The sequence below is a fragment of the Chrysemys picta genome, chromosome 7, assembly GCF_011386835.1.
Source record: "Chrysemys picta bellii isolate R12L10 chromosome 7, ASM1138683v2, whole genome shotgun sequence".
Classification (NCBI taxonomy): domain Eukaryota; kingdom Metazoa; phylum Chordata; order Testudines; family Emydidae; genus Chrysemys; species Chrysemys picta.
The window spans coordinates 411,309-424,828 of NC_088797.1; the positions used below are offsets into that span (position 1 = coordinate 411,309).

The 13,520-nt window shown below is 51.8% G+C and overlaps 1 protein-coding gene across 13 annotated transcripts in view; it reads left to right on the forward strand.

The window, feature by feature from the left end:
• The window catches only part of SETD5 (SET domain containing 5), a 148,027-nt gene that overhangs the window by 67,606 nt on the left and 66,901 nt on the right, over nt 1–13,520 (forward strand). For all 13 annotated transcript variants that reach the window (XR_006173008.2, XR_010589364.1, XR_010589363.1 and 10 more), the window contains exons 5-8: nt 218–276; nt 656–843; nt 2,116–2,154; nt 6,770–7,012. Coding sequence is in view for 8 of the 13 variants with exons in the window: in XM_065552788.1 (XP_065408860.1) it covers nt 218–276; nt 656–843; nt 2,116–2,154; nt 6,770–7,012 (529 nt within the window). In the remaining 5 variants the exon portion in view is untranslated. The remainder of the gene's footprint in view (nt 1–217; nt 277–655; nt 844–2,115; nt 2,155–6,769; nt 7,013–13,520) is intronic.

Below are 13,520 nucleotides of genomic sequence, written 5' to 3' on the forward strand. Positions count from 1 at the left end.
AGTGTTCTGTCGAGTGCTTTGCCAAGTATCGGCCCTCCCCCTTAGCTCTGTCAACCTGACAAGTGTTGGGGGCACTAGGAGTGGAGATGAGAATGATAAATTGATGCTCTTACCACCGTAGGCCCCTTAGAGGGCATGCAGCTTGTGACATCTGGTTGACTTTCAGGTTGACTGACCCTTACAAAACTGGCTTCAATTGTTCATTCTCCTTTTGCAGGGGAATGAGCAGGGGGAAAGTGATCAGACTCCGCCGCCGGAAGCAGGACAATGTGTCAGGTAAGGCTGCGGTTATGCTGAGACTAATGGTGACACTGTTGTCTCCTCCAACAGGGCCAGAAGGTTCTTCGTTACTGTCTCTCAGTGCTCTAATCACCTACAGCTGTGATAAACACACTCATGTGTCTTTTCCTTTTCACCGTTGGGACTCGAGGGATGTGGCAAGTTCTCTGGGGGGCAGAGAGACCAAATATGCAGTAATGTCATCTTGTGCAGTGTCAGAAGGTTGGGAGAGTGGTGGAGGGGAGGTTGAGCTTGTGGGGCTCTCAGGTTGGGGAGCCAATGTCTAACTAGCAAATCATCGTGAAGGGGGACCAGGGGACATGCAGATCTCTCCATGGTAGACATAAAGTTGCTAACATGATACTCCTCCCTGCAGGTGGAGACAGTAGTGCAACTGAGAGTTGGGATGAGGAGCTCTCCCCCTCCACAGTGTTGTACACAGCTACGCAGCACACACCCACAAGCATCACTCTCACTGTTAATCGGGTCCGCAGAAACAAACCTAAGAAGAGGAAGAGGAGTATGGAGAAAGCTCGCACTGCACCAAAGGCCAAGAAAATCAAGGTATTTGAGCATGGCAAAAACAGCCCAGACCAAATGCGGGACACAGTATTGGTGAGTGCAGGCTGACCCCTACTGTGGTCAGCATGCCCAAATGTGGGTCATCCTTTGGTTACTCTGTGTAAGCAATGCCTGTATGGGCAGGAAGTCCTCATGTCCCACCACTGCCTCATCTTTATGAGCTGCTTGGCCACCCCAGCCTGGAGCTTACAGATTGATCTGTCTTCCCCTTTGTTTCCTTACACTGCCCATTGGTATTCAGAGGCTTTAGGTTTGGTTTTGAATTGCATCTCCATTCCCCCTGCTGGTTCATCAGAGTTCAGAAAAACCTCTTCAGGGGTCCACATCTGCCTGTGGCAGAGGGTTCATTGATATGATGGGACTGAAATGTTAAGAGGACTCTGTTCTTCTTTCTCAAAGGTGTGTGCTGTGTGTGGGATGCAGTTACTGGGCGGGGGGGGGGAGGCAGAACTGTTCTGCATGGGGTGAGCTGATTCTTGGGAAGGAGATCTCCATGCGTGCTTTTCATTGTCTTACAGCTCCCTTTCTGGACTACCCACAACTTGTGGCACTTCTGGGTGGCTTTCTTTGAGGTGGTCTGAGTCTGATGAAAGGGTTTGGGGATTTCAAATAGCTTTGGATTGTTCTTCATCATGCCTGTGTGTGTTGTGAAGCAGACAATACATGCTATTTGTGTCTTCTTCACCAGCAGCTTGATTAGTGTAATTTGCTACTTACTTGGGCTTTCCTTGAATTTGATCTGCAGCCACAGAGATAACAGAATACAGCTTACTCATTAGGGTTAAGGAGTTGATAGCACCAACCCTCTGTGATCTGCAGTGGTTGCTGATAAAACCATCTGGTTCAATTCTTAGTATTACTGAATAATAAAGCTCAATGAGAGATGGTCCCCGACCCTCCTCCTTACCAAGGCAGATGAGATTGGTCAGCTCGCTCTTTCTCGTGGTCCCAAGATTTTGCCTTAGTCAGGTCGGGGGGGGGGGGGGGGGTGAACTTTCTCAGTTCAGAATGTCTGCTGGAGTCCTTCTGTGGGGCTTTTCTGTTCAGGTCTGTTTAAATCTTCCTGTGGCTTCGGCCATCTTTTGTGAAATGCTGTGATCTCTGGGCCATTGGGCTGGGAGGAATTTACATGTTTAATGTTATCTAATTTAAATGTGATCCTTGGATTCCATCGAGTGGGGGGAGAGTGCTTTATAGAAATCTAAAGAAAGGGTATAAATACTGATGGGCACCGTTCTCTTGTTTTGGGCACAGGCCTTTCGAGAAGGTTCACGGAAATCTCTGCGGATGAAGGTGAGTGGAACTGAGCTGCCCGCATGATTGTGTCACTTCTCTCAGTAGTTTTTTTCCTGATTTGTCTGTGTGGGGCTCTCTGATTCCAACACTAGCTTCTGGACAAGCCCTGACCTTTCACGCACCACAAAGGAACCTTTTCTGAGTCCCATTGGTTGGTGAACTCTGCTTTCACCTGAGAGGACTCATCAATTTCTCTCTGCTGGGTAAACCCCATCCTGCTACCTAGGGTGAGGCTGATCAGTGACAGCTGTGAGGAGAGATTTTGGGTCCGAGAACGCAGGGTTGAGTCATGGCCCAGTATCTAGTCAGGTAAGCTGTCATTTGATTAATCTAATCTAATGTACTTGTAAGTTGTCTATCACTTTGGTATCTAATACCATATAAGTTTAAATAATATTGGGTCCATAATAGAAATGGTGTTATTCCTCTCCATGCCCCATGAACTGGGAAGGATGAATGTAAGTATTCAGGCTTTCTGGATTGGTAATGGTTGTCTCACAGGTACAATTTCTGGGGAAAGGGTTACATTTGGACCAAAGCACTGTCATAGAAATGTGGCATTTATCTATCAGATCAGACCAAGGTCCATCTGTGATGTACCAGGGTACAATCTAGACTAATGAGCAGCTGTGTCACCCCTGCCCTGCAGCTTTGGGTGCCTTACTTGCTGAAGGAGTTCCCACTTGGATTGTTCACAAACAGCCTTCGAGCATGCAAGCCACACCCTGAGTGTCTGTGTGCAACTTCAGCCTGTCAGCCACGCTGGGGTTACTCTCTGGCTCTCACCAGCCTTGGTTAGACTGCAGGGTGATCCCAACACACTCCCAGTCTTAGATTCAATCATAGAATATCAGGGTTGGAAGGGACCTCAGAAGGTCATTTAGTCCAACCCCAACTAAATCATCCCAGCCAGGGTTTTGTCAAGCCTGACCTTAAAAACCTCTAAGGAAGGAGATTCCATCACCTCCCTAGGTAACCCATTCCATTGCTTCAACACCCTCCTAGTGAAAAAGTTTTTACTAATATCCAACCTAAACCTCCCCCACTGCAACTTGAGACCATTACTCCTTGTTCTGTCATCTGCTACCACTGAGAACAGTCTTGATCCATCCGCTTTGGAACCCCCTTTCAGGTAGTTGAAAGCAGCTATCAAATCCCGCCTGATTCTTCTCTTCTGCAGACTAAACAAGTTTATTAACTATAAAGAGATTTTAAATGAGTACAAGTAATGAGGCATAAAAGTCAGAAAGGGTTATAAGAAAATAAAGTTAAAATGCTACTGGTGCCGTTTCTCATCATATGCTTTCAGCAATCTTACTGACCAAACTTCTTAATTCAGGACCCTTTCTCCCATTGTCATTTCAGGTGCAGTGAATGCAATGGGCACTGAGGGAGAAAGGGGGTGCCTTGGCATGTTTGTCCTTCCCTTTTACCGTTTCAGTCCCTTCTTGAAAAACATTTCCAGTTGAGTACCAGGAGACAAAGTCTAGGGGGAAGGATGTTCCCTGCATTAACCAAAACGGTAACATTGTGGACTCATAGAGTCCCGTATCAGTGGTGAAAGCAGATTTTTTTCTGTGCATCCTTTTTGAAAGGAATCTGTCAGTAACCTCTAGTTAAATCAAAAGAGCTGAGATATTTAGCTTTGCTTAAAATGTCCAGCATATCATCAGTTGTACGCATGGGATACACATCTGGCTCTGTGACAGCATTGAGTTTTCTACAGTCAGCACAAAACCTTACAGTGTTGTCTTTCTGAGAGATCCAGATCCCAGGCGAAGCCCAAGAACTGTCAGAAGCTTTAATTCCTTCTAGGTCCAACATGCTTTGTATTTCTGTTCCTGCACCTTGACAGTGGGCCCTGGTCCTTCTGTAATGATTTTTTTATGTCAAGTATCAGAGGGGTAGCCGTGTTAGTCTGGATCTGTAAAAGCAGCAAAGAGTCCTGTGGCACCTTATAGACTAACAGACGTATTGGAGCATGAGCTTTCGTGGGTGAATACCCACTTGGTCGGATTTTTTTATGGGTTAGCAAGTGTCTTCCCTGGCTTGTTAGAAAACCCTCTTTGTGTCCTTGCAGCACAGACAACACCAGACTGTTTCCAGCCATCACACTTGAGACTCACTTAAAATTTGGTATACCAGTGCTTAAAGTGTAAACCTCATTTAAAAAAACAAGCTGTGCATAAACTCTGCTTGCTGCGCCACTTTGACATACCAGGGTAGAGTCCAGGCTGGAGGTTACAGCAGCAAAGCATTGTAAAGCGCCCCCCAGGATAGAGGGCAGGGGTGACACAGCTAGTCATTAGTCTGGATTGTACCTGGTATGTCTCACCATCCTAGTTCAGTATCTTGGCTCTGATAGTCGCCAGTACCAGATGGTTCAGAGGAAGTTGCACAAAATCCTGTAGTGGACAATTATATATGTAACTCATGTTTCTGAATATTGTTATCCTTTGTTTATCTGATCTAACATAATTGTGAATTTTCTTATTATGCTCTGAGGTTATTCTGTGGTGCCTGTCACTGAAGTATCAGTGCCAAAAACATTTCAGTCCTTTATGAATCCTTCTAAATTCTTGGCCTCAATATCTCTTGTGTCAGAGAGTTCCATGGGTTAATTATGTCATGTAAAAAGAATTTCCCTGTTAAATTTATTGCCTTCCAATTTTGTTTGGCTCCCTTGCTGTAGTCTTATAAGAGAGGGTAAACAGGAGCACCTAATTATATTTTCTCTCATTTACTTTTAATAATGCCTTTATCATGGCCTCATTAATTTCCTGTCAAAACTACAATCCCAGCCTTCTCAATATCGTCTCATGCAGAGGTCTTTCCATGCTTCTAGCCACTTTTCATTGCCCGGTTCTGCACCCACTCTATTTGTGCTCAGGGTTAGAGCCCTCCACTGTATTGGGTGCTGCACAAACATGTAAAAAACAGTCTGGTTTAAGAGAAAATGCAGCAAATCAGTGTAAAAACAATGGAAGGGAAGGTAGGACAAGCTAACAGTGCTAATATTGTATACTTACATATTTATTTTAAAATTATTTATTAATTACATCATCGTCATGCCTAGAGCCCTAGTCATGGACCAGAACTCTGTTGTGCGAGGTGCTGTACAAACAAAGAACAAAACGACAGTTCCTACCCCAAGGAGCTTACAATCTAAGTGTGAAACAAGAAACAGATGTATATAGATATGTGGGATTACAGGGAAACCATGAGACAGTGCTACTGGTAGGCAGTGGTCTTAGCACACCAGCAGCCTGACTGTTGTCAAGTTCTTTGTAGGCATCACAGCAAAGGAGCATTTGAAGGAGGATAATGAGGTAGCTTTGCAGATGTTTATGGTGAGTGCCTCGCAAACGCAGGGGTTAGCCTGGGAGAAAACATGAAGGTGCATGTTTATGAAAACTTTACAACTAGGTGATGGAGGCTGGAATCATGGGTCAGTTGGAGGTAGGAATTGGCAGCAAATAAGAAATTATATGTAAAGTGGGGATTGATCCTGAGTGTCCTTGAAAGTGAATACAAACAACTTACGTTTAATTTGGTAGAGACCAGGGAGCTGGTGGAGAGATACCGAGACACGTGGTCAAAGTGACAGGCTAGGAAAATGATCTTAGCAGCAGCATTCTTAGTGGATATGAGCGGAACAAGATTGCATTTGTCAAGATCAGAGGGCAGGATGTTGCAGTAATCAAGACACAGAATGATGAGTGCTTGGACAATGGGCACATCTGTAATGTTCCGAACTGGAGTGAAGTGTTTGTTTTGTTATTTTTAACTATTTTATTATGTGTCTATTTCTACTATTTAATCCTCCACCTGTTCTGTTATTTCTAAGTTTCCCTTTTTGCAACCTCTACACAAGTGTGCATTTTTACTAGCCTATTTCTACTTTTTATTCTTAAACTTTTACCTTTTTGTGTTTTGTCCTTTCTGTTTTGGGGGTTGGGAACTACACCTCTACCTCGATATAACGCTGTCCTCGGGAGCCAAAAAATCTTACCGCGTTATAGGTGAAACCGCGTTATATCAAACTTGCTTTGATCCACCGGAGTGCGCAGCCCCGCCCCGCTCCCCCGGAGCACTGCTTTACCGCGTTATATCCAAATTTGTGTTATATTGGGGTAGAGGTGTATAGAATGAATGTTGGGGCGAGAGCAAAATGAGGAGTGGGGAATAAAGGGCTGGAAGGGGAAGAGTATGCAAGAGGAGCAGGGAAAAAGGAGGAGGTAAGGAGGCAAGTGAGAAAAATCGGTCTTGTTTCTCTGTTCCCCATGCCTCTGAGTCTGTCTTCTCTCCATATAGGACAATTCAAGCAGTGTGCCCCTTATGGGTTTCATCCAATGCAACATTTTCCATGGCTCGCTAGTAAGAAGCAGCTTTATGCTCTGTGCTAGAGGGTGTAAAATGGTACCACCTCTTGGGTACCCATGTGATCATCTGAGTAGTTGAGTGGGGCCCCAGGGCTTGGTGAGCAATTCACTTTGCTAGTTCTGGCAATAGAGGAAGAAGGTTGGTGAGCTCCAGCACTTCCACCAGAGATTCTAGGATCGAGTTTTCTCCCAGCAAGTGCTATTCATTCACCCTATGTTCTTTGATGCAGAATTCTCCTTCTGAAGCACATGCCCTGGATGAGAACACAGCTGAGGGGTGGGAGAACCGGATTCGGCTCTGGACAGATCAGTATGAAGAAGCCTTTACTAACCAGTACAGTGCTGATGTACAGAACCTCCTGGAACGGCATCTAAGCACCAATAAAGAATTTGTGGGCAAAACTGCTGTGCTGGACACAATCAACAAGACAGAGTTGGCCTGCAATAATACAGTTATTGGGTCCCAGATGCAGGTAAGAACCAGTGTGAATACAGGAGCAAATGGAGGCCAATCCCATGGGGTCCTAGGTGCAAGGTCTGGGCTGGGTGAGCAAGAAGGCCATTTCAAGTCCCAGATGCAGATAAAGGCATATATGTGTATAAGTATTTGCAGTAGAAATAGGGAGGTATGCTATTGTTCAAGGCATTGGTAAAACCTCATCTGGAAAATTGTGTGCAGTTCTGGTCATCCAGGTTCAAGAAAGATGAATTCGTACTGGAACAGGTACAGAGAAGGGCTCCAATGCCAATCAGGGGAATTGAGCTTGTCTTACAAGAGGAGACTAAAAGAGTGTGGCTTGTGTAGCCTAGCAAAATGAAGGCCGAGAGGGGATATGACTGGTGTCTATATGTACACCTGAGAGGAGATGAGCTGTTTAAGCAAAATGAACAATGTTGGCACAAGAACAAATGGGTATAAACTGGCTGTGCATACATTCAGGCTGAAAATTCGAAGAAGGTTTCTAACCATGAGCGGTGAGTTTCTGGAAAAGCCTCCCAATAGGATTAGTGCAGGCAAATAACCCAACTAGTTTTAGTTTATGAATAGGATTATATGACGAAGTTGCCTGCAGTATCAAGGGGTTGCATTCGATGACCCTGAAGATCCCTTCCAGTCCTATGTTTCTGTGTCTAGAAGGAAGAGGTTAGTATAATTCATGCTAAGGCTAAGATTTACTCATGGATATTATTAGTAAAAGTCATGGACAGGTCACTGGCAATAAGGAAAAATTCACAGAAGCCCGTGACCTGTCCCTGACTTTTACTAATAATATCCCTGACGAAGCCCAGCTGCGGGGTCCCCACACCGCCTGCAGAGGTTTGGCAGCTGCGGGGCCACTCTGGGGGCCCCCACCGCCTGTGGGGGCTCAGAGCTCCAGGATACCCCCACGGCCGCCGGGAGCTTTGAAGGACCCACAGTGCCCGCAGCTGCTCGGAACTCCAGGGGCCGCGCCGCCCGGCAGCCTCTGGCTGCTGTGAGCGGGAGGGAAGCCCTGCCACCCATAGCGGCCAGGAGCTGCGGGGAGGCTCACCACCACCTGCAGCAGTTAAGAGCTGCATAGGGCCCACGGCAGCTGGGAACTCCAGGGGAGCCGGAGTCCCCCCGCTGCAATTCCCAGACGACAGGGCTGAATTCATGGAGGTCGCTGGAAGTCATGGATTCGTGACTTCCGCGACCTCCATGAAAAAATTGTAGCCTTATTCATGAGACATCAGGCCAAGAGTCTTTACGACTTCTTGTACACCCTTCCCAACTCTGTTTATAGAAGAATGGGGTCCTTCTCAGGGATAGGTCCAGAAATCTTCCTGGCCTAGCCAAACCATTGCTGCTACGTAAGGGATGTTTTATGCCTTCCTGGAATATATTTTCTTTTCATGCTAAGGTCCACACATCCATTGCAATGGGTACTTCAGCCTTACGGATTAGGGGCGGCATCAGACCTTTCAGTCTCTGGAGCAGGGGTTATTTCCTACTTCCTGATGTTCCCTCCAGTTTTTTCTGTTTTTACAGCAGCCAGTGGCTTAATCAGCCCTCCCCACTGCAAAGCTTTTCTGAGGGAAATTCCAAATTTTGCTTCAAATTTTTAGACCAACAGTTGGACTCAATGTGTCTTGTCTAATTCCCAGATGTGTCCCAGGTCTGTACTGGATTTTTGAGGAGATTGTCCCCTCAGCTTCACTTCCCCTTCGGAGGCATTTGCATCAGCTGGTGCCCTGCTTGCTTCAGGGAGCAATCTAGGCCCAGAAAGGCCAGCAATGAAAGGAAAGGTCTCTGTCTCCTGCTCCCCCTCTTATCGAGTGTCTTGCTGCAGAGCTCAGCTGGCCCTGGTAGGCAAGATGCAGCCCAGTCTAGATGGTGTTGTCTTGGCCCCCCATCCCCTGGCAGGAAGGGAGCCTGGCAGGATTGGAAAGAAGTGGCTCTGGGGCAGGCAGTCCCCCTTCCCCATCTCCATGAGGAGCGTGATGTCAGAAGGATAGAGCACCTGGGGGAAGATAGCGCTGTAGTCTCTCTAGCCCGCAACAGCAATCATGCTTTTGGCTGTGGAGCGTGATGGCCTCCTCTGTCTTCGCTTACCCTGCGGGTTGCAGATGGAGAGCACCAGATACAGCACTGATGCTGCCAACGCTGGAGAGTGCAGCAAGGATCTACAAGCCCAACTCCTTCCCCCTGCTGACTCCTGTAACACACAACTGTCCTTCAGTGGAAACAGACTTCTATGGCTCATGTGGCTCCAATGTAGTAGAGGAGGTAGAGCTTTGGAGGAGCCCATCTAGGGTGACCAGACAGCAAATGTGAAAAATTGGGACAGGGGGTGGGGAGTAATAGGAGCCTATATAAGAAAAAGACCCCAAAATCGGGACTGTCCCTATAAAATCAGGACATCTGGTCACCGTAAGCCCATCCCTGAGCCCCAGGCCAATACCTTCCTTGACAGACCTATAAGGGGCCCATGTGGGGGAAGGGAGACAAATAAGCCCAACCTCCTTGAGCACAGGGAGATTGCTATCCACTTGAAATGTTTTCAGAGCAATCTCTGAGCTCAAGTTTGCTACTCTCTCTGAAGCAGGATCATAGGGACAAACTCCCAAAGGGCGATAAAATGAATAATACATTCAGCACCATTTCCCTCCTTACCTTCAGAGTGCAGCATGGCATATCAGTGCAGAAAGGACCAGGCCATAGACATGCTGATTCTTGAAGCATGCAGATCTCTCCCACCACCAGGGGAATTCTTCCTCTTTAGAAAAGGAAGGTCAGCATTTCACATACAAGTTAGAGAATAAAATCGTAAACTATAATTTTTTATCGAAACCAAATAGAGGAGAGACTGTCAGGCAAGAGTGTAATGAGTTCTGCAAAATTACCCTTAGGAGGTCTGCATTCCCCTAGACAATCTATAACTATCTAACTGTCCTCATACACACTGGGGAGATATATAAGAGCGGCAGAGATGTCCTGACAGACCTACAAGACTGAGAAAGTATCAAGCTGTCATCATCAGCTGTCACTGCGGGTCGCCGTGCCCTGGCTGTTGGGCTGCCGTTCCCAGCTGTGACTGCGAGTCGCCATGTCCTGGCTGTTGGGCTGCCGTTCCCAGCTGTCACTGCGAGTCGCCGTGCCCTGGCTGTTGGGCTGCCGTTCCCAGCTGTCGCTGCGGGTCGCCGTGCCCTGGCTGTTGGGCTAGCGTTCCCAGCTGTGACTGCGGGTCACCATGCCCTGGCTGTTGGGCTGCCGTTCCCAGCTGTCGCTGCGGGTCGCCATGCCCTGGCTGTTGGGCTGCCGTTCCCAGCTGTCGCTGCGGGTCGCCATGCTCTGGCTGTTGGGCTGCCGTTCCCAGCTGTGACTGCGAGTCGCCGTGCCCTGGCTGTTGGGCTGCCGTTCAGAGCTGTGACTGCGGGTCGCCATGCCCTGGCTGTTGGGCTGCCGTTCCCAGCTGTCACTGCGGGTCGCCATGCTCTGGCTGTTGGGCTGCCGTTCCCAGCTGTCGCTGCGGGTCGCCATGCTCTGGCTGTTGGGCTGCCGTTCCCAGCTGTGACTGCGAGTCGCCGTGCCCTGGCTGTTGGGCTGCCGTTCAGAGCTGTGACTGCGGGTCGCCATGCCCTGGCTGTTGGGCTGCCGTTCCCAGCTGTCACTGCGGGTCGCCATGCTCTGGCTGTTGGGCTGCCGTTCCCAGCTGTCGCTGCGGGTCGCCGTGCCCTGGCTGTTGGGCTGCCGTTCCCAGCTGTCGCTGCGGGTCGCCGTGCCCTGGCTGTTGGGCTAGCGTTCCCAGCTGTGACTGCGAGTCGCCGTGCCCTGGCTGTTGGGCTGCCGTTCCCAGCTGTCGCTGCGGGTCGCCATGCCCTGGCTGTTGGGCTGCTGTTCCCAGCTGTGACTGCGGGTCGCCGTGCCCTGGCTGTTGGGCTGCCGTTCCCAGCTGTCGCTGCGGGTCGCCATGCCCTGGCTGTTGGGCTGCCGTTCCCAGCTGTCGCTGCGGGTCGCCATGCTCTGGCTGTTGGGCTGCCGTTCCCAGCTGTGACTGCGAGTCGCCGTGCCCTGGCTGTTGGGCTGCCGTTCAGAGCTGTGACTGCGAGTCGCCGTGCCCTGGCTGTTGGGCTGCCGTTCCCAGCTGTCGCTGCGGGTCGCCATGCCCTGGCTGTTGGGCTGCCGTTCCCAGCTGTGACTGCGAGTCGCCGTGCCCTGGCTGTTGGGCTAGCGTTCCCAGCTGTCACTGCGGGTCGCCATGCTCTGGCTGTTGGGCTGCCGTTCCCAGCTGTCACTGCGGGTCGCCATGCCCTGGCTGTTGGGCTAGCGTTCCCAGCTGTCGCTGCGGGTCGCCATGCCCTGGCTGTTGGGCTGCCGTTCCCAGCTGTCGCTGCGAGTCGCCATGCCCTGGGTGTTGGGCTGCCGTTCCCAGCTGTCGCTGCAAGTTGCCATGCCCTGGCTGTTGGGCTAGCGTTCCCAGCTGTCGCTGCGGGTCGCCATGCCCTGGCTGTTGGGCTGCCGTTCCCAGCTGTCGCTGCGAGTCGCCATGCCCTGGCTGTTGGGCTGCCGTTCCCAGCTGTCGCTGCAAGTTGCCATGCCCTGGCTGTTGGGCTAGCGTTCCCAGCTGTCGCTGCGGGTCGCCATGCCCTGGCTGTTGGGCTGCCGTTCCCAGCTGTCGCTGCGAGTCGCCATGCCCTGGCTGTTGGGCTGCCGTTCCCAGCTGTCGCTGCGAGTCGCCATGCCCTGGCTGTTGGGCTGCCGTTCCCAGCTGTCGCTGCGAGTCGCCATGCCCTGGCTGTTGGGCTGCCGTTCCCAGCTGTCGCTGCGAGTCGCCATGCCCTGGCTGTTGGGCTGCCGTTCCCAGCTGTCGCTGCGAGTCGCCGTGCTCTGGCTGTTGGGCTGCCGTTCCCAGCTGTCGCTGCGGGTCGCCGTGCTCTGGCTGTTGGGCTGCCGTTCCCAGCTGTCGCTGCGGGTCGCCATGCTCTGGCTGTTGGGCTGCCGTTCCCAGCTGTGACTGCGAGTCGCCGTGCCCTGGCTGTTGGGCTGCCGTTCCCAGCTGTCGCTGCGGGTCGCCGTGCCCTGGCTGTTGGGCTGCCGTTCCCAGCTGTCGCTGCGGGTCGCCATGCCCTGGCTGTTGGGCTGCCGTTCCCAGCTGTCGCTGCGAGTCGCCGTGCCCTGGCTGTTGGGCTGCCGTTCCCAGCTGTGACTGCGGGTCGCCGTGCCCTCGCTGTTGGGCTGCCGTTCCCAGCTGTGACTGCGAGTCGCCATGCCCTGGCTGTTGGGCTGCCGTTCCCAGCTGTCGCTGCGAGTCGCCGTGCCCTGTCTGTTGGGCTGCCGTTCCCAGCTGTCGCTGCGAGTCGCCGTGCCCTGGCTGTTGGGCTGCCGTTCCCAGCTGTCGCTGCGGGTCGCCGTGCCCTGGCTGTTGGGCTGCCGTTCCCAGCTGTCGCTGCGGGTCGCCGTGCCCTGGCTGTTGGGCTGCCGTTCCCAGCTGTGACTGCGAGTCGCCGTGCCCTGGCTGTTGGGCTGCCGTTCCCAGCTGTCGCTGCGGGTCGCCGTGCCCTGGCTGTTGGGCTGCCGTTCCCAGCTGTCGCTGCGGGTCGCCGTGCCCTGGCTGTTGGGCAGCCGTTCCCAGCTGTGACTGCGAGTCGCCATGCCCTGGCTGTTGGGCTGCCGTTCCCAGCTGTCACTGCGGGTCGCCGTGCCCTGGCTGTTGGGCTGCCGTTCCCAGCTGTCGCTGCGGGTCGCCGTGCCCTGGCTGTTGGGCTGCCGTTCCCAGCTGTCGCTGCGGGTCGCCGTGCCCTGGCTGTTGGGCTGCCGTTCCCAGCTGTCGCTGCGGGTCGCCGTGCCCTGGCTGTTGGGCTGCCGTTTCCAGCTGTCACTGCGAGTCGCCATGCCTAAATATCCAGGTTATTGCTCGAAGCTTCTGCTGCAGGCTGCCATGGCTCTCCTCCACCTTCTCTCCCCCAGCAGATCGCTGTGGAGTGATGAGCGTGGCAACTGCCCAAATGTGGAAGAACATTTGCTTCTTCTCTTTTTTCCGGTCCTGCCAACACCAATGGGGCACCCACCAGCTGTGGCGACTGGAAACAGGAGGGAACAGGGTGCGTTGAACACCTTCCCAGCACCAGATCCCCCAGCACTACCTAGGGGAAAGACGCACTTTATCCCAGCATCTCGATCTCGGGCACACCACTGGTCCCCGGAGCCCCGGCACCCCATGGTGGCAGAAGTGGGTACTACTCCTCTGTGGTTGCTGAGAGAAGAATCCTCTTCAGCGTCTGAAGGGGAACGTCATGTATCGCCAAAAGCCCACCATCAGTACCCAGCACCAGTCCTCCAGCAGGCATCTGGCCAGCGGGTCACTGGCCTATGCAGTGGCACTATTGGAACCTCGGGGTTTCCCCTGATGCTGGGTTCTTCCTCCCACCAGTCCCACTCTGTGGTCTCCGGAAGATGGGCTACCGCTCCTTCCCACTTGGCACCGAACCCCGACTCTGCTACTGACTCCAGTACTGACA